We start from the raw sequence: 19,703 nt of genomic DNA, 5'->3' as shown, positions 1-19,703 counted from the left end.
CATCCGATTGTTCTGAACAATGCAGATTTTAGATGTTGAGGGTGATTTATCATCTAAGTACGGAGCCTGATCGTATTTTGATTGATATTTTCGGAATCAGTGTTTACATTCTATAATGGACACCATATCTGTTCAAAATACTATTGAGCAACCAGTGGATCTTGAACCATTGCTGCGCTCATCGGAGTTCAAAGACCAACCAGAACTCTCTGAAAAGGGTAGTGAGCTAGCCACGTGATGGATTATCAGTATGAATTCCACTAGAAATCCAGATGATATTGTGATGAGTTACAGTAATTACGGTGATCCAATATTAGATACAAAATCAAACGACAGGCTTTTATGTGCCAAATTTTTACTTGAGCTCATGGAAAAAATAATTGATAATGAAATGAAGCCACCTCAGCCGGAGTCATTGATCTCTGCCAGTATTTTTGAAAGGGGGGTGCGATATTTTAGAATACATGGCTATGGTTTTACGTTGAGAAAGACAATTCGAAAATTCAATGACCAGCTAGACCGATCTTTGCTTGGATATCTTATAAACAACACTGGCTAGCCCATTGGCAAGTTAATCTCTCTGATGGAGCGCAAGGCTGAGGCGCTTGTATATCCAAGCTCAGAGCTGCTCTTTCCTCTTAGGAGAGTCTACAGAGAGTTTACGAGGGAATGCAGCAAATCCCCTAAGTCAGTGGTTCCCAACCTTTTTCCACACACGAACCATTTCGAGGTTTTATGCAGTGCTCGCGTACCACCTACATAAGTTACGCGCGCTGAAGGAAGTAAAAAATGTTTATCGTTTATGACGTCATGATGACGTATCTGACGTATGCGAGGCGTAATAGCAAATACTATTAAACTAGGCATTATCGGCAAGAGCCCCAGGGTTGATGGGATGCATGAAATGTTTTTTCACCACCAGTCACAAGAAGAACAACATAATAATGAAATAACAGCAAACAACAAACATCAATTGTTTTAATGAGATGGCTGCATTTGCTTATTTTCCACTAGCTCTGCGGTTCTCAAACTTTTTTAGACACGCCCCCGCTTATGATAGTGAAAAATTTCGCGCCCCCCTTATCGTCATATCACAAAATGAAACCAGAATGCTAGCAATCTCAACGAATAATTTTATGGCATGGAAGGTTATGACATAGTTCATAAGAGAATTCTTCAATATGCAATTAGGACTAAACACAGAGCAAAAGCAATGAAATGGAGGTAAATCGCAGGAAGCGTGAACAAATTTATCAGTTGGCCGCAGCTTCGCGTCCCCTTCAGATGCTTTCACGCCCCCCAGTTTGAGAACCACTGCACTAGCTCGCCAATGCGTGACATATGTTTGCTCACAGGGCATCGAAAGTCATGCATGGGCGCAACAAGTCGGTTTCGTTTCTTCGACTTGATAGTCATCAGAGATGAAAATCCTTGCTCGCACTCCCACGTAGATGGGAAAATTAGCAGCTGGGGAATAGCGCGAGAAGCTAGAGTCGATTACGAGGAGGCCACGCTGAGCCTGAAGTTTATTGGAAAACAATCTTTGCGTTCAACCCCACCTTATAACTCCCTTCGGTCGACAAAAAAAAACAGAATCTACTCGCGTACCACATGGACGACCTTCGCGTACCACTAGTGGTACGCGTACCACAGGTTGGGAACCACTGCCCCAAGTTGATGAACTTTTCAATTTTGCAGGACAGAGTTGTCAAAAGTTCATGCGTATTCAACTTCAGAAGCAGCATCAACAGAGCAACGTGTACTAATGTGCATTCCAAACTGTAGCGGTCGCTGCAACGACTTGTTGCATGACACGCTGGTATAGTGCTTGATTGGAGTCGACGCTACAGCTACAGTTCCCGTTGCACGCACTAGTTGACTGACTATTAATGACCGCTCTGAGTACTCTTGCAATCCTGATCACACACGCAGATCCAAGGAGCTTTCTTTACTAGCACAGAACAGCCAAATAGTAGTAATTAGTGGTCAGAAACTTGTAGATTTACCAGGTTCAAATCATACTGCAATATATTAACGAATATAGAAAGAACAAAGTTAGATGTATCTAATTGCCTGTATACGACTCTGTGACTTAAGCGAGCACGCCCGCTACGGCGCTATACACTGGCGAAGTGGCGATCTCTCATAGCACGTGCTTCGCAGACTATACTTTATCGATACGAGATTAAGGTCGTGGGAAATGAGGTTAGGAGAGGGTTGCACGGGAAGATTACTGGCACCCTGCTGGGACGGATCTTACATTCCCCACTTTAAGGACATTTTTGTGCAACACAAAGTGTCTTTACAACTATTTTCGTAAACAATGTGGCTCCACGTCGGGGTAATCGGACTTTTACAAACATTACATCGAACACAAAGGGAGAAATAGACCCTAACAGGCAACAGGTAACAAACACAAACAAATGCTAATCACATACATCATACAGCGATACTACAAAACAGACAAGGATAATCTGAGACCAAATCACAAATTATACTATCATTAATCACCTACAGTTTTATGCTCGGACACTTCAATACAATTCGAAACAGCGGGAGCAGAGCACGGATGCAAGCTAGTTAAATGTAACTTTCCACATTTCATGCAAACTATGCGATTGGGACAATCTTTACCATGGTGTATTCTAGTACATCTTTCCCCACATCCATAACATAAAAACTCGTCACGCATAAACGATATTCGTTCAGAAAACGGCAAATTCTCAAAATCCACACAATCTGGGATATGGTGGTCATTTCTTCCACAAAACATGCAATTATATTCGCTTGACATAACATTAGTTCCAAATGAAACACATGGCCTATCACGGCCAAACTTTTGAGCAGATTGCGTGATATTACTATTTCGGTTTTCATCCAACATTCTGAATTCTGGCATATTTCGACGTTCAGACTGATCTCTCACAAATGACACAAAATACTCAAATGGGGGGTAGCAATTTACATCATTCATCTGTGCCTTGTACTTTGACACTTTACAACGCCACTTATCAATAAGTGACGGAGGTAACTTTTTCACCACGTACACATGATTTGACGAGTAATCAAGAGTGCCCAACTCTGGCACAAACTGTTTGTTCACAAAAACTTGCTCCAAGAAATCAGAGAATTCTTGCAGCCCGAGTCTATCATTTTCCTTTATATGACGCCAACCTTTCAATTTATCAAGAAAGGCCTGCCCAACAACGACAGGACTTCCATTTCGCAAGTCACTTATTGCTTTTCGATAAGATTCCTCGGTACCACGCAAAAAATAACATTTCACAACTTTCAACGGGCCCGGACCAAGATGTTGTTTCAACAAATTCATCTTTTCATGAACACAATACACTCTATCTTCAACTAACGCTTTAAACGAATTTTCCCATTCCATATAATTAGTTTCATCGCCATCAAAAACCCAAACTTTTATATCAGGTATCCGCATCAACGGTTTCATGTTGTATTGACGGTCAATTGGTATATCGATAGAATGATTAACGGGCATCTTTACAAACGTGTTTCGGCCGGTTGCTTCCGGCTCAACATGTGGAACATTGTTTATTGGCACAGGAGTTTTATCAATAACTGAGCCGTAGGATACGGGTTCACTACATTCGACAATACATTGGCTTACTTCAGGGCACACGCGCGGGTTACTAATAACGAAGTTTTGTACCTTCTCTACCGAATTCAATACGGGAACCTTACTCCGTATTTCTGTAAAACTTAGTTCTTCACGTACGACATCTTCATCGTCATCAAGACCAAAGAGGTTTTCGTTTTCCTCCCTTTCAATTTGCTCACAAGCCTTGATCACGGCTAGTTTTTCAGCTAGCTCTGACTCCAGAAACAGTTGCTTCAACTTTGCTTCGTTTTCCATTTTCAATCGTTCCATTTCTGCCTTGCATTTACTTTCCATTTCCAAAGCCTCTCTTTTCGCTTTAGTTTCTCGTTTCGTAAATTCCAGTTTTGCTTCCAAAGCGGCTGTTTCCCTCATGCTTTCATAACGTAGTTCTCTGTTGCTGGCGAGGCTGGTGCGACTGTTTTGACCATGGCGACTCGATCTCGAGCCGGCTCCAGATCTCGCGCGGCTACAGACGGATCCATTTTCGGATGGAAGCATCACGAAATCCGTAACGGCTTGCCGGACTTTTTCAAATTTCATTTCAACCAACCTCATGCTGTTGGCGAATTCCTTGGTTTCCGTATTCTCGGCGTAGTTCGAAATAATCTCTTCAGTAATTCCCTTCAACTCGTTTCGATGGCACACAACTTTTTTCATTTCTTCACGCACTTCCTCCTTATTTGTGGATAGCGCTATGGCAGTCTCAGTTGCATCAAAACATCTTTCAACTTCTCTTTTTGTTTCACGGAACTGACGTTCAAATTCAACCAATTTCTGATCGAATCCATGGAAAGTGCCGTCACTACTGGTTGGAACATCAGAACCCACTGACTTGCTCTTCGCGGGGATCTGGTCCACAATTTCTTTCTTGACACTTCCACGTTCATCTTCAACATTTTCCAACCTTGGTGGAGCTGGGCAGTCAGCACTCGTCCCTGACGTTGCCACAGTTTGACTTTGTACGGCTGAGCAGTCAGCTTTCTCTGGCGTTGCTGCAGCTTCCATTGCTTTCAACTTCTCCGACTTTCAACTTTATGACTGGTAAAGTTTCTGACTGTAGCGGTCGCTGCAACGACTTGTTGCAAGACACGCTGGTATAGTGCTTGATTGGAGTCGACGCTACAGCTACAGTTCCCGTTGCACGCACTAGTTGACTGACTAATGACCGCTCTGAGTACTCTTGCAATCCTGATCACACACGCAGATCCAAGGAGCTTTCTTTACTAGCACAGAACAGCCAAATAGTAGTAATTAGTGGTCAGAAACTTGTAGATTTACCAGGTTCAAATCATACTGCAATATATTAACGAATATAGAAAGAACAAAGTTAGATGTATCTAATTGCCTGTATACGACTCTGTGACTTAAGCGAGCACGCCCGCTACGGCGCTATACACTGGCGAAGTGGCGATCTCTCATAGCACGTGCTTCGCAGACTATACTTTATCGATACGAGATTAAGGTCGTGGGAAATGAGGTTAGGAGAGGGTTGCACGGGAAGATTACTGGCACCCTGCTGGGACGGATCTTACACAAACTATAGTGACAGACTAGGTCAATGGCTTATTTCTTAGAGTGTTAGGTCACTCCTTCACAAAGAAGCTAGTTAACAAGCTTCAGAAAGGAAGAGAGTCGAATATAGGAAGCCAGGGTACACGTGGTGATTCGAAGTGAAGATCTTGATTCGAAAGTGTTCTACAATGTTTGCAATTTCAAAATTGATGGCATATAACTTACAATGTAGATTTCAGCGAATCTGGACGAGACACTGGCCTTGCAGTCAGGGTTGTAACCAAGTCACAAGGCCCCGAGTTACAAGTCAATCTCACTTTTACAGTTTTGACTCGAGTCAAGTCGAGTCATTTTCAATTCACCCCCGAATCAAATCCGAGTCCAAGTCAGCGAGCGGGGATTCGAGTCCAAGTCATGGTGTATTGACTCGAGTCCGAGTCCAAGTCATTTTGTTGACTGCTCAGTTTCCAGTTGAAGTCTTGTAAAACCCACTTTTTATAACCCTGTTTGGTGATATCGTATGGTTCGCATATATAATATACTGATTTTCCTAACTTTTAACAGTTTCTGGTGGCATTTTAAAATGCCAGTAGCAATAGACGAAATCACAATAGTGTGATTACTTTACTATTTTTCGAGATTACAATGAAATGTCGGTCTTGGTCATCTGACTCTCGAGTCATATGACTTGGCTCGAGTCATGCGCAATGACTCGAGTCCAAGTCGAGTCAATACACAGATTGACTCGAGTCGAGTCATTTCCGTATTTTGAGAAAATGACTCGAGTCAAGTCGAGTCACCACGAGTGAGTCGAGTCATGACTCGAGTCATCACAACCCTGCTTGTAGTACATTGTGGATTAGTTGAACACACCGCCAGTCTCCTTTTTAGTTTATAAATCTGCTATATATTTCAGATTGACATGTTCTACCCGCGCTGCTAAGGATTGACATCTCATTGCAACAAGTATGTGATCGCAGGGTCAACAAGAACGTTATTACAAGAATGACGGTTCAATGACGATGCGAATATTAACAAACCTTTACTACATGAAGGTGTAGGGTACAATACTATATATATCACACCAGGAGCATCGTTGACTTCTAGGCAAGCAATCCTTTCATTTCTCATCTGAGCAATAAATGAGCAACTTGCAGCAGTCATGTGTGGTATTGTATATTGACAAATTATCAAGTATAATGACGATTTACCATACATTCGCTAGATGTTAGCCAGGTATGCAGCGAGCTGTCCGGGGCACAACTGGTACGAGCAGATTGGTGCATGAAGGCACCACGGAGACCGAAGCATAAATCCGGTTGAAATGAAAGATCTCCGGGTCGCCATGACCCTTTCATATCCAGCAAATGGGTTGGGTGTCAGTGACAGTTTTAGGTTTTTCTTCAGATTTTGTGATTTCCTGGCATGGTTCATCATGTGGCCGGTCATCTTCATCTGAAAAATAAAGATCATACGGTAGCATACGATGGATAAGTCATCGTCAAACACTATCCTGTAATCATAGGACATGGTTGGCATAAGCTGGTCGTAAATTTCGCCTGTAGGCCTTAGGAGGAGCAAATCCAAAACTGACCTGATTCTAGGTTGTGTATGATGATCATCTTCCTCCAAATCAAGATAGAGCTTTCGCTTCCTCTCATATGCTACCCAGCCACATATTGAACAGTAAGTAAGTCACAAATTAGCATCCAACTTGATTCTAAATTTCACCTACCTTGAATAAGAGATGCGTCCTTTTTCAATCGGGCAACATTTTGTTAATAAAATTTTTTAACACAAGCTCTTCTGGGAGCTGGCTCTTTCCTTGGTGGGAAAGAGAATGATGCGGACTTTATTTAGGCGAATTGAGGCAACGTATGGCTCCCAACTTCAGCCGACGTCTCCCAGATCGGTGCTGCCTTTCCTTTGCGAGATCCAGCCTATAAAGGACAAAGAGTGCTGAATTACTATTTTTTCGACTAGTATTACAATTACAACCAGGGACGGCACAATTCTTCGCAGGCATTTCCAATATCCGATAGCTGTAAATAAGTACCAATATAGTTCTGCAAAACATATATATTTATATATATAGTAGGTCAAATGGTACATCCGATCACAGCTAACAAACGAAATTGTGTGGATGCCGAGGTCTCGGCGGTCTCACGGCTCTCGCCATAGTGAACAAACACGGTTTCGCGCCTGCGCTAATTTGCTCGATGACTTGTCATTCAACCGTATCTGATTGACAGGCCACGCAGTCACCATTCTATCCCATTCAGTTTTCCATGGTCTGACCCGGAACCGTATTATTATTCAATCCGTTCATCCGTGGCGCAGAGTCCGAAGGCGTAGCCGTAGCTGTATTTTCATTCCGGAATCCGGACCTTTACCTATACCCTACGGAATTCCTGTGAGCATTTGAGCGGGACTAGAAAAGGTAAGAGGTGAAATTGTTTTATTTTAATGTTTGGTTCGTCAACGTCATGTGTGATCAGTAGCATACATGGTATGAAACCTTATACATTTTTAGGCAGCGCGGAGGTGGTCGTGGATTAATTGTATAGGCCTACTTGCAGTATTTTTAGCAAAACTAGTTAATTTGCACTTTACATGACGTGCATGCACATTGCATTGCACAAGAAAGTGTTTTTGATATTGATTGAGCCATTAAGGTATGTTTTCATCACGTGTCAGTGAGATTGTCAAACTGTCCGAAATATCCCCTCCCCTGTATCACGATAATTTCGACATCCTCCTATCTGTTCGTGTCTTATCGCATTGTACATTGTGTGTAACTTGTACAGATGAAAATTATAACCCAACGATTATTATTATATTATGAATTTATTGATATATTTTCGAAAGTTTTACTGTCACCACCATCAGTCATTTCACGTCAATCCCGAAAATGCTCCCTGCTTATTTCAAAAGAAACCACTTCTGATCAACCACTAGGAATATTCGACCTCTCGACCACCACCGACCTCGACCACCACCGACCTCTCGACCACCGACAAGATAGCGTAATGGATAAGCGTCTGGCTTCTTGATCGGTAGGTCGTGGGTTCGATTCCCGGCCGGGTCAGACCAAAGACCTGATTAGTAACACTGGTATCCATGGCTTCCCTGCTTGGCGCTCATGCATTACTAGGATAGCATGGAGGGGTGGTGCATGACTTAGAAAGCCGTAAAGGCTATATCTGCACTTCCTTGTCCTGATGGTATGCATATGCGCAGATCGTGTGTATGTGTATCATGAGTCGATGTATATGCCGCAAAAACATCAAGGACAAAAATAAACTACGTCCTTTCCTTCCTTTCCTTTCCTCTCCACCAAATCTACTTATGGAAACAACTCACTTAAAGACTTTTGTTGCAGCTTCATTTTGTACTTACGCTTGATGTAGTTTTGACATTGGCCAAGAATTTGATAGCTCTATAATTAGTTGGAACATACCGGTTTACTTCTTCTTGAGTACGGTAGCAACATTTACCACTTTATTAGCAATTCAGCAGATTTTATGATGAATTGATTATTCTATACGTTGGCTTGCATATTTTTTTCTTGCAGATGGCTCAATTTGATTTTGTTACGAAAGATCATGCTTTCCCCTTGATGATTGTGGTCTATGCCAATATCATGGTTTTTTATCTAATGGCAAAAGTCGGAGGGTACCGAAAGAAGCACAATATCAAGGTATTTCGCTGTGTGTTCCTTGTGTTATGACCACGTACTACTACACTGCACGACAGTATTGGATGTAGTTTGTAGAGAAGGGGTTGATTCAATTTTGTCATTACTTTTGTAAATTCAAGGATATATAGCCTATCACTAAGTATAAGACTTCATCATAACTGCATGCTTCTAATACAGTGTGCTTACCGTTAAAAATATATACAAGTATGATGTAAATGATAAATAATAAATTTGAATTATGGCTTCAATGTGCCTGTACCTAGGACTTGCAGGGTCTGCAGGCCTAATGATAGATGCATTGTGAATTGCACTTGCTATGTTGTTATAGGATTTCTTTTTTCAACAGTATCCTACTATGTATCACAAGACCGATAACGTCTTCAACTGCTATCAGCGGGCGCATCAAAATACCTTGGAATTTATGCCGATGTTCTATTCGTTATTTGCTCCAGCTGCGATCGTTTATCCGGTATGTGATGATTGAAGTTACCTTAGCCATGTTCTATATTCGCTCAGGATGGGTACAAAAACAAATGTTCCCCTTGTGATTTTTTGTCCAACACTACCAACTTTTATATAATTTCAGCTAAAATTAATCTATTACGGCGTGGGATATTTCTCAAGTCAAATTGAGTTATATAATTTGGAGTGAAGTCGAGTCATTTTCAATTCGCCACCGACTCGGGTCAAGTCGGGGAGAAATGGGTCTAGTCCAATTCATTTATTTACTGTTTGGTGTTCAATATCGAGCTCAGGGCAGGTTCAACTCACTTCTGTGAAACTCTTTGGGGATATCGAAGACCTCGCACTCAGATTCATAGTATATTCATTTTTCTCCCTCTAAACATGTTTATTCAAACAGGTAATCACAGTTTTTGGGCCTATTATTTTAATTATCGGTCCTGATATACGAGACTTGAATAAGTCATATAGAATTTATCGAGTATTATCAATTGGTCTAGTCATGTGGAAAAACCGTTGTGTCTAAAATGGGGCATAGCAAATTTGGCTCACTTTCCACCGGTATACGCCAAGATATTGGAGTAAAAAAAATTTGGATGTGCAAAAATAGTATTTACGGTTAGAAATTCTATCATTATTCAATATAAAATTAGCTACCGTAGATACTGCTATTTCAAATCCAAAATTTCTTTGCTCCTACTGGTTGGAATTGAGTCAAATTTTATTTTCAGCATTTTTCAGTAGAATAGTAGGCTGTATTGATTTTGAAATGAAACTGAATATTTGCGGCTAACACTCGTCAGGGGTAATCGTCAACAACTAGTAGAGAATTGGATAATACATTGTACAATGTACATCAACCATTGTACCACAAAATATGACGTCTCCGTGCATGAAATTTTGAATAATTGGAGTCAAGAGAGCGTTTAGGCTCAATGTACTATTTTAGATGGTAACCTAACAGGTATATCAAGTAGCCAGTAAAATTTGACAAAAAAAAGTTATTTTTGAACATCCCTACTGTACACGAGATTAAGGTAGTCGCACGCTACTTTTATTGATGCCGTGGTTTAACCGAGGATGTAAATGAACAAAGTCTCTATCTCTATCTCTCTCTACAAGTGATCATTCATTCTTTTTCAGCGTTTAGCTTCTGTAATTGGATTTGTGGCTGTGAGCTCCCGCTTCGTCTATGCATGGGGCTACTACACTGGTGACCCGTCCAAAAGAATCCGTGGTGCTCCGTTTAGTGCACTCTCTCTATTGTTCCTTATGATATTGGTGCTCCACATTGCGTTATGCCAGCTAGGACTAATGAGTTTGATATGAAATTATATTTCCTCATTGTTGAATGGATGATTTTATTACAAATTGGTATAATTATATGGACCTTTTAAATCAATTATCACCTTTATATCTGTTGTACACTTATTGCAGTTGACTGGATGTCTCGTAGTCGTTTACTGCAGACCTTTTATAATTTCTCTTTTCATTAACCCTCGTATTTATTAATATGACAAAATAAACGCGATTGATTGATCGCATAAGCAATTTTACTATAAATTGGTAGTGTGCTTTTATATGAAACGGACTCCCAACTTAACTGTAAAACATTTGTTATCAATAGCCACAATGGATCTTTGTAATGCCATGACAGCAGCTGAGGTGGTCAAAGTAGGCAAGAAATCTACTCAAGTAGAAGTAGAAGTAGCGACGAAAAAATCTACTCGAGTACGAGTAGAAGTACTTCTTCCATAAGCAACCTAAAACTACTTGAAGTAGAAGTAGAATTGACTGACTTTAAAAGTACTCAAGTAAGTAAGTAGTTATGAAAACGATCCTAATTCGTTCACATGGATTGTAAAAAGGTGCAAATTGAGCTATGCGATAGGTGACGAGCTTGATTCATATTGATGCATACCAGCAGGTATCCAATTTTCGATAGCATAAGTATTCGTCCACATCATGGGATGAAAATGATAGTATTGATATGGAAATGCGATGCTAATCCTTTGTTTTCTCGAACAGCACGTTTTAGAAAATAGCATGGTATGGTGCCATTCCCCAAAATTATAAGGCCCGTAGTTTAGTCGAAGAGCAATACGGAGAAGTTGTATAGGATACGGTGTAAACACTTTGCGCGATTAGTAAACGTTAATAAAAAATATGGTGGACCGTAAAAATGCCATATTGTGTAGCTTTATTTCCGGAAATTAAAGGCATCACTACACTTGCTTTTATACTTCAGCATGTATGTTATCCAGACAAAAGAACTGATAATAATTATAACTCAAAGTATGTGATACTGGGAATTGAAATAGAAATATAAATACTACTTCTAAAAGCAGAACATACTGTATTTCATGTTTTTAGTCCAGAAAGTTTCAAAGGTGGTATGCTAAAACCGCTCTAAAACTAAAAAAAGTCTCTGTCCACTTTTCCAGATTTGGACACGTCATGGACATGCTAGATTACGATATGACAGGTAAATGCTAGATTGCGAAACATCAGTTTCAAACGTTAGGATGAGCCATATATACTGTGATGAATTATTTGATATGGACGAAGGGCGACAATGTGGTGTGAACGGAACCACGCCAACCCTCTACCTAAATTATATTCACCTATACTTCCGCAAAATCATACTGGTGACTCGTATCCAGCATTTCGCGACGAAAATTCTGGGCTTTACTAAACTTTTATGAAAATTAAATGTTGATACTCCGTGAAAACAGCCCCGAAATTCTTCAGGCTATCTTCCTGATTGAACGGTTGAACTACTTCTAATTGACAAACTGAAAATAGCGAAAAGTAAGTAAGTAGATCACAAAATATTACGAAGTAGAAATAGCGAAAATCAGATCTACTTGACTAAGTACCAGAAGTAGAGGAGAACTACTTGAGTACTTCGAAAAAGTAGAAGTACTTCGTTATTGACCACCTCTGGACAGCAGTAATGCATTCGCTAGTAACAGTTTGTGGTAGATTGTGCACAAGGATGTGCGGTAACGTTCATGGTTGGTGAGACAATGACCCCGAGTCAGATTTATAAATTTATATACCCAAAATGGTAGCTGAGTCATTCGGCGTCTTGTTTCGTATGGCATCTAGCAATATTAACGTGCAGGCTTTATAAGAAGCTACGATTAATTACGTATCCACAATTGCATGTAGGTATGAATGGAAAATACATAACAATTACATCATCAAAGGCTGGGGCGGGCAACATACGGCCCGCGAAGGGATTTTGCCCGGCCCGCGGACAGTTTTCCTTCTTATACATGATAATGTGCCCCGCAGCCCCAGTCTGCCGAGATTCCCCACTTCTTGCTTACTATATACGCGAATCCGCAGCGTGCTAGAGTGGAGCTTGCGCATAAGTTCGTCGAAGCGAGAAAACTTGCATTATCGGCGTTTACGATGTATTCAGCGCTAATGTCGTTTGTGGTAATCATGGTGTTTGTCGATTACAATGATCATTTACACCAGGCTGATATATCTTATTTTGAATCCGTGACCGCCGACTTGAAGCACGGCACACTTCTAGGCTTTCGTAAGACACAGCTTATGCCTGGGGTCGCCAACTAAAAACGGGTCGCAGGCCAATTATTAAATTTCGTTGAGGACGCGGGCCGCATGAATTCAATATAGAGATTAATTAGGCCACGCAGTTGAACAACGACACTATCTCGTCACCTAGGCCATTTAACCCTAATACATTGATGTCTTGGTAAGTTTAGGGTAACGGCTTATCGAACGCCTTGAAATCTTAATTATGGATTGTACCGTGTGTTCATTGATCAGCTGGAAGCAGACATGACGACGCCTGTATGACAATGCTATTCTCAAATCCACATTGTCTTTGTCATTATCGGCGAGAAATGGCTTTGAAGTGACATTGCTGTCGGTAAAATACATTCTTAAATACGAGTTATTCCTTGTACATGGGGATAAATGGGCGAATACTGTATCGATTCAGCAATCCGGCCCGCAAAGTACTTAATTTTCCCATATCCGGCCCGCCGACTGGAGAAGCTGGCCGCCCCTGATCAAAGAGATCTATCAGCACTAGGCCTATAGGTTGACCGTCGCAACTACACGATTCTCGCTACATTCATACCAAATTTTTTCACTGCGCTACGATTGTCGGGCGCTAACGAGCAATGAGTGAGGCCAATTATTCATCACTGCCCCGACTGGGTATTTTTTCTCCGGGCTGTCATTATTCGTCACAAAGCCTAATTTCAAATTCCTCCGGTGAGTTTCTGGTGACTCGGTATTATTTATCTTTTGATTTTCGGAATGAGTGCGACAATAGTATTTGATTAATTCCGAGCTGTTTATAATGAATTTTGCCATCACAGGAAAGGGTTGACCTGTCTGTGCATGAATTCTCCTTTCGCGTTAGACGAACTCCATGATTTAGGTTGTAAAAATCTGATACCCATTAATTTTGGTGCTATAATTAGTGAAGGCTTTCACAATTTTCTTTCCCTCATCATATGGACACAGTGTGCCTCCATTGAGCCCTGATTACGAATTCGCGTGCCGCTTGAGCATATTGGCAGGGTTGTAGGATAACCAAGTCACGAGGTTCCGAGTCACAAGTCAATCTCAATCTTGCTGTTTTTACTCGAGTCAAGTCGAGCTATTTTCAATTCATCACCACCGAGTCCAGTCCAAGTCAGATAATTGAGGCCCAAGTCATAGTTTTTGTTTACCCGAGTCCAAGTCATTATGTTCACTGTTCAGTTATGGGTTCAATCCGGCTCAACCAACTTTTTTCAACTCTGCTCGAGTGGTATAGAATGACTCGCATTCATGACATAGTAATTTTCCTCAGTCTTAACAGTTTCTGGCCCAATTAACCAAGTGTCAGCGGCTGAGACACGGAATACCAGAGGTGGTCAGTAACGAAGTACTTCTACTGTTTGAAGTACTTGAAGTAGATTTTGCCTACTCACACTACTTTTTAAGTAGTTATGATTTTAGACTACTTTTACTTCTACTTGACAGTTTTCAGTTTTGTTGGCAAAAAGAAGCGTAGAATATCTACTTACTTACTTGTGAACCACCACTCCTACTTCTACTTGAGTAGAAATTCGGGCGATACTTCTACTTGAGTAGCGACGGTGACTACTTTGCCACCTCTGCGAAATACCTACAATGTGGTACCTTTACTATTCTTCGAAATTGCAATGAAATGTCTGTCTTGGCCATCCTAGTCTCGAGTCATGCACAATGACTCGAATACAAGTTGAATCAATACAAAAATTGACTCGAGTCCGGTCATGTTACGCATTTGAAACAGTCTGGTTGAGTCACCAAAAATCGCTACTCACGTCATTACAACCCTGCGCATTGGTATTTAGTAGGGATGGTGTGAACCTCTGAAAGGTTCAGGTTCGTGTTAACGCGAACCTTTTTGAAAGGTCCTGTCCTGTGTGAACGCGAACGTGAGCCTCATGACGTCACGTGACATCATATTGCTAATTACAAGCCTGCATTTCAGTGAAGTGAAATATATTAATATGCGTACACGATACCTAGCGATGACTAGAGCCAAATAATGCCGCAATGCTGAAGTACATACTGAGTTTTTTAAACGTCGCCAAATGCATTACTGGAGCAATCAAATGATATATTAATCCCATAAAATCAATATCTTCCGTCGCTTTGCCAACAATTTCGACGAGGACTTGCAAGGGAATATAAGCTTACGCCTTACCGGTCTGGGCAGACCGGGCAATGTATTTGACGTCTGAGTGTTGCTGCGTTGATATTGAGCAGAGTGTGAAACGGGTTTCATCCCAATAGCCACTTATACAGCTGTAACCAACACCCTAATCGCACGGATTTGGTATGAAATCGAGATGGACCCGCCGTACGCTTGCTAGATTTTTTACATCAGATATATCAGTCTATATATAGCATGACGTATGTTACATTTCAGGAGAAGAGCCGAGCGTCGCGGCTTACAATCGCTACATAACGTTCGGTTTTATATCTAGCACTTTGAGACGCTGTGTGCATGTGCATGTCGATTAGCTAATATACTGTTGTAGATAATGGCTACTGAACAAGGTTTCGTTCTAAGCCAGGGGCGGGCAACTTCTCCAGCCGGCGGGCCGGATATAGGAAAATTATGTACTTGTCGGGCCGGATTGCTGAATCGATGCATTATTCGCCCATTTAGCCACATATACAAGGTGTAAATCGCATTTAATGAATGTATTTAACGACAGCAACGTCACTTCAAAGCCATTTCTCGCCGATAATGACGAAGACAATGTGAATTTGAGAACAGCATTGTCATACTGGCGCCGCCATGTCTGCTCCTCTCTGATCAATCAACACACGCAGCAATCACTAATTCAGATTTCAAGGCGTTCGATAAGCCCAGTACCCCAAATGTACCAAGATATCAATTCATTAGGGCTGAATAGGTGACGTGATAGAGTCGTTGTTCAACTGTGTGGCCTATTTTATGTCGATATTGAATTCATGTGGATCGCGGCTTCTACGACATTTGAAAAGTGGCCCGCGAACTTATAGCACGGCCCACCTCTAGGCTTTTGTAAGACACCGCTGACGCGGATGAGGTGGCGAGGAGGAGCCTAGGTAAACCTCCAACACTAAGAAGATATCGGAATGCGGAAGTCGACCTCGGTCGGACTCGAACCCGCACACATTGGTGTTGCAGCCGCAGATTATACCACTGCGCTATCTCGCCACATATCGGCCTGGTGTAAATGACCATTGTAGTCGACAAACACCATGATTACCACAAACGATATTAGGGTTGAGTACATCGTAAATGCCGATAATGCAACTCTTCGTTTCGACGAACTTACGCGTAAGCTCCATTCTCGCACGCTGCGCAGTGCGCATACATGTATTGTATATAAAAACATACAGTCACTAAGTAAGTAACGGGGAATCTCGGCAGACTGTAGCCGCGGGCCGCATTATCATGTAAGACGGAAAACTGTCCGCGAGCCCGACAAAATCCCTTCGCGGGCCGGATCCGGCCCGCGGGCCGTATGTTGCCCACCCTTGTTCTAAGCGATAGCAGGCCATGGACGCAGGTAGGTCTACCGTCTAAATTTTCAGTTGTGCGGTATGAGTGTAAATAGTTTGTGGGGCACCCTTTTATAAAGGACGAGACTCTTTGCTGATTAGCTCAAATGTCGCATAGCTCTCGCCTAGCCCGTGCCGTTTGATTGCTACGTAGGCTACTGCGCATGGGAAAAATCTGTGCTGAAAGTTTCAAGGGAAAACAATTTTGAAAATCGACTGACATCGTCGACTCATTTGGACGCAGTTGAATAATTTGACATTGCGATGTCACAAACACATAGCATTGACAGACAAAGTTCAAGAATGAATTCACACATCTCCAAATGAATTTTTCGGTAATGTCGAATAAATCAAAATTACGGATTGTATTGGTCCTGCGAACACACTAATATCCTACTATTCCGCCACGTAGGAATTCAGCCTCCGCCGAGCTGTAGAGACGCCAGAGGACAATATCATGTAGCGATAACCCGTCTCAAAGTGCATATATGAACGGATTTAATACTAGCAAATCCCTGTCCTGTACCTTTGAGATTCAAGTCCAAATCATAATAATAATGTCATGTCACGCCCGAGTTTTGAGTTAAGTTGTGGTTACATTAGTAATAATTTTATCCTTTCAAAAACACCATTAGATTGCGATACAATGAAAAGATGGGCAGGTGTGGTACGCAACTTGGAGTATTCTTTGAAATAAGACATCCACCTGGGCCTAGGCGATGTAGAGAAGAGACATGCGCACTGAATAAAAGGAAATAGCAGATAACATGAAAGGGATGTGATGTAAGGCGAGGTCGATATATCAGACAGTGGTCGCGTAATCTCGAGCGCTGATTATGTCCTTGTCCATATCCGATAAAGGTATCATTTGATTGAAACACTGCTCAAAGTCGTTTGACTTCTTCCAATCTTTGTAGGGTTATCTTGTGGCATTTTGAGCTAAAGAAAACATTAATAAATTAAAATGAATGATTGAATGCAATTGTTTCAGAATTCACATGAAAATTGTAAAATATCCGAAAGTGTTCACACTGAAATCCACGTCCAAACATCTCGAGTGGATATCCGATCCTAATGCGGTTGAAATCTTAAAATCCGTGTTTCCAAATCCAAATCAATGCTCTGCAAATGCCACTCGCTAAAATGGATGCGGCGAGCTGCGACAAGAGCCATATGCCGCACGGGCTCGTGACCTATTGCGTCTGAATGGGATTAAATCCTGCTGCAAGGTCACGCGCACCCGAATAGAGTTGATATTATATAATCGAATTTCACAAGTTTCACAAAATCACGGGAAGGAATCAGCACATTCCTGCCATAGGTTCGTGTCCGCAAACCGAAAATCCAATCAAACCAAGTTACTTTGAAATCTCATACTAGCGGGTCGCATTCATGTCAGCAATGCATAGGCTGTAATTTCGGAAGACTAATTACCGATGAGTTAAATGTCACGGACAAACCGCGTTTGAAAATATTCACCGGAGAACAGACTCGAATCGCCAGACAATTGAATCGCAATAGAAAGCCAGCTGTTTACTCCACGGATTATAAACTCATATTTACCAGCCTGAATAACATTTCGCGAGCCTATATTATAAATTCCACAGTGAATAGAGTCATGAGTTCGTAGTTTTAGATTTATTAGCCTACATTTAAAACGACTCTAATTGCTCTCTATCATTTTATAAAGCAGAAATTAGTTCAGGAATGTTCACTTTTTGAGTGAAATTGTCTATGAAATTGTAATAAGAAGTAACACCCTGAAATATCACGGTAACTGAATATATCTTCGGCGATTATGCTTCTTTGTAGCGTCATTAGTGATTTTGCATACGGTCGCGACCATACATCTTGCAGGTGCGGATAGCCAGTAGCGACCTCCGATTTATTGGTAATAAACCAAATCAACTTTTTCAACCTACTTACATCAATACCGGTACTTTTCATGCCTTTGATATTCTACTTTCACTTGTAACTCAGTAGTGCGGAGCGGTATTACTTCTACTGTTATTTGAGAAGCAGATCTGAGTAGTTTGACTATCTCTCTGTGGTAGCCTGCAACTTGAGTGTATCCGCGTGCACGACTTGTTTTTAGTTATTCTCTTGACAAATAGTTAAAAAGCTTTAAGAATCTAACGTGTAATTACTAGGGATGGTGTGAACCTCCGAAAGGTTCGGGTTCATGTGAACGCGAACCTTTTTGAAAGGTTCTGTGTGAACACGAACGCGAACCTCGTGACGTGATATTGCTAATTCCAACCCTATCTTTCAATGAAGTGATAGCCTATATTAATGTACACGATACCTAGCGAAGACTCGGGCCACATAATGTCACATTGCTGAAGTACATATTGGCGTTTTAAACGTCGCTAAATGTATCAACCGCGGTTATCAAGGCATATAATAATCTCATAAAATCAATACATTCCGTCGCTTTGCCAACAATTTCGACGAGGACTTACCAGAGAATATAAGCTTACGCCTTAACGGTCTTTGCCAGACCGGACAATGTGTTCGGAGTCTGAGTATTGCTACATTAATATTGAGCAGAGTGTAAAACGGGATTTTATACTCGCTACCGATAACATAAACAACAAGTTATACAGCAGTAGACAGCGCCTTAATCGTACGGATTTGGTTTTAATGATACAGTAAAGATATGAAGTCAAGATTGACCCCGTACGCCCGCTCGATTTTTTACATCAGAAAACGATATCAATGTCATTTATTGGTTGAATAAGCATCATTCGCTGACTACGTATATCACTCGTGATGTTGTGTGATTGCGGGTCAAGCTCACAGCAGAGAGTCACACTAAATATTCACAAGCGGAAAACTGGATATTTCGAGAAATTTTTTGTAACAAAAAAGCAAATAAAACTTTTAATGTGGTCAAGGTGCATGCTCATTTATAGTGTTGATTTTTTATGCTGCCAGCGCCATGCATAGAGTGACCCGCAGTTGAAATGCAATAAATTTGAACCAAAGATCTTATAATGAAGTGCAAATTACAATTTACCAAAAAGGTTCACAGTGCAGAACGTACCAAGGTTCTGTTGTGAACGCGAACCTCTAAATTTCCGAGGTTCACACACAGAACGCGAACGTGAACCTCACGTTCACACCACACCTAGTAATTACCACGACCGACCTCCCAAGACGTGTTGACCCCAGCGAGGAAACAATAAGAAGAGCCTCTATCATATCCCGAATAAGAACTGGTCATTGCAATCTCGATTATCACTTTCGCAAATTGCCATGTTTGCGAAGATTACCATGTACGCGAGACGGTTAGTACACTCCCAACCAGAATGTCAGAAG

The 19,703-nt window shown here is 41.4% G+C and overlaps 1 protein-coding gene and 1 long non-coding RNA gene across 2 annotated transcripts in view; both read left to right on the top strand.

Annotated features, from left to right (window-relative positions):
* Positions 1–19,703, top strand: part of LOC145452915 (uncharacterized) — a 212,329-nt gene that overhangs the window by 139,210 nt on the left and 53,416 nt on the right. The window lies entirely within an intron of this gene.
* LOC145452751 (glutathione S-transferase 3, mitochondrial-like) lies at positions 7,537–10,865 on the top strand. Its single transcript, XM_080330903.1, has 4 exons — positions 7,537–7,580; positions 8,715–8,840; positions 9,187–9,309; positions 10,446–10,865. The coding sequence occupies exons 2-4, from the start codon at positions 8,715–8,717 to the stop codon at positions 10,629–10,631; spliced, it is 435 nt and encodes a 144-aa protein (XP_080187029.1). The 5' UTR covers positions 7,537–7,580; the 3' UTR covers positions 10,632–10,865.

Source organism: Botryllus schlosseri, chromosome 12 (genome assembly GCF_051294905.1).
Source record: "Botryllus schlosseri isolate E-star chromosome 12, Bs_hap1, whole genome shotgun sequence".
NCBI classification, from domain to species: Eukaryota; Metazoa; Chordata; class Ascidiacea; order Stolidobranchia; family Styelidae; genus Botryllus; species Botryllus schlosseri.
The sequence above is the reverse complement of the archived record's forward strand: the minus strand, read 5'-3'. Positions and strand labels throughout refer to the sequence as shown.

Coding starts and splice junctions, on each gene's coding strand:
- LOC145452751 (XM_080330903.1), top strand. CDS start 8,715: ATGGCTCAATTTGATTTTGTTACGAAAGATCATGCTTTCCCCTTGATG. Junction 8,841..9,186: donor GAAAGAAGCACAATATCAAG/GTATTTCGCTGT, acceptor TTTTTTCAACAG/TATCCTACTATGTATCACAA. Junction 9,310..10,445: donor CAGCTGCGATCGTTTATCCG/GTATGTGATGAT, acceptor ATTCTTTTTCAG/CGTTTAGCTTCTGTAATTGG.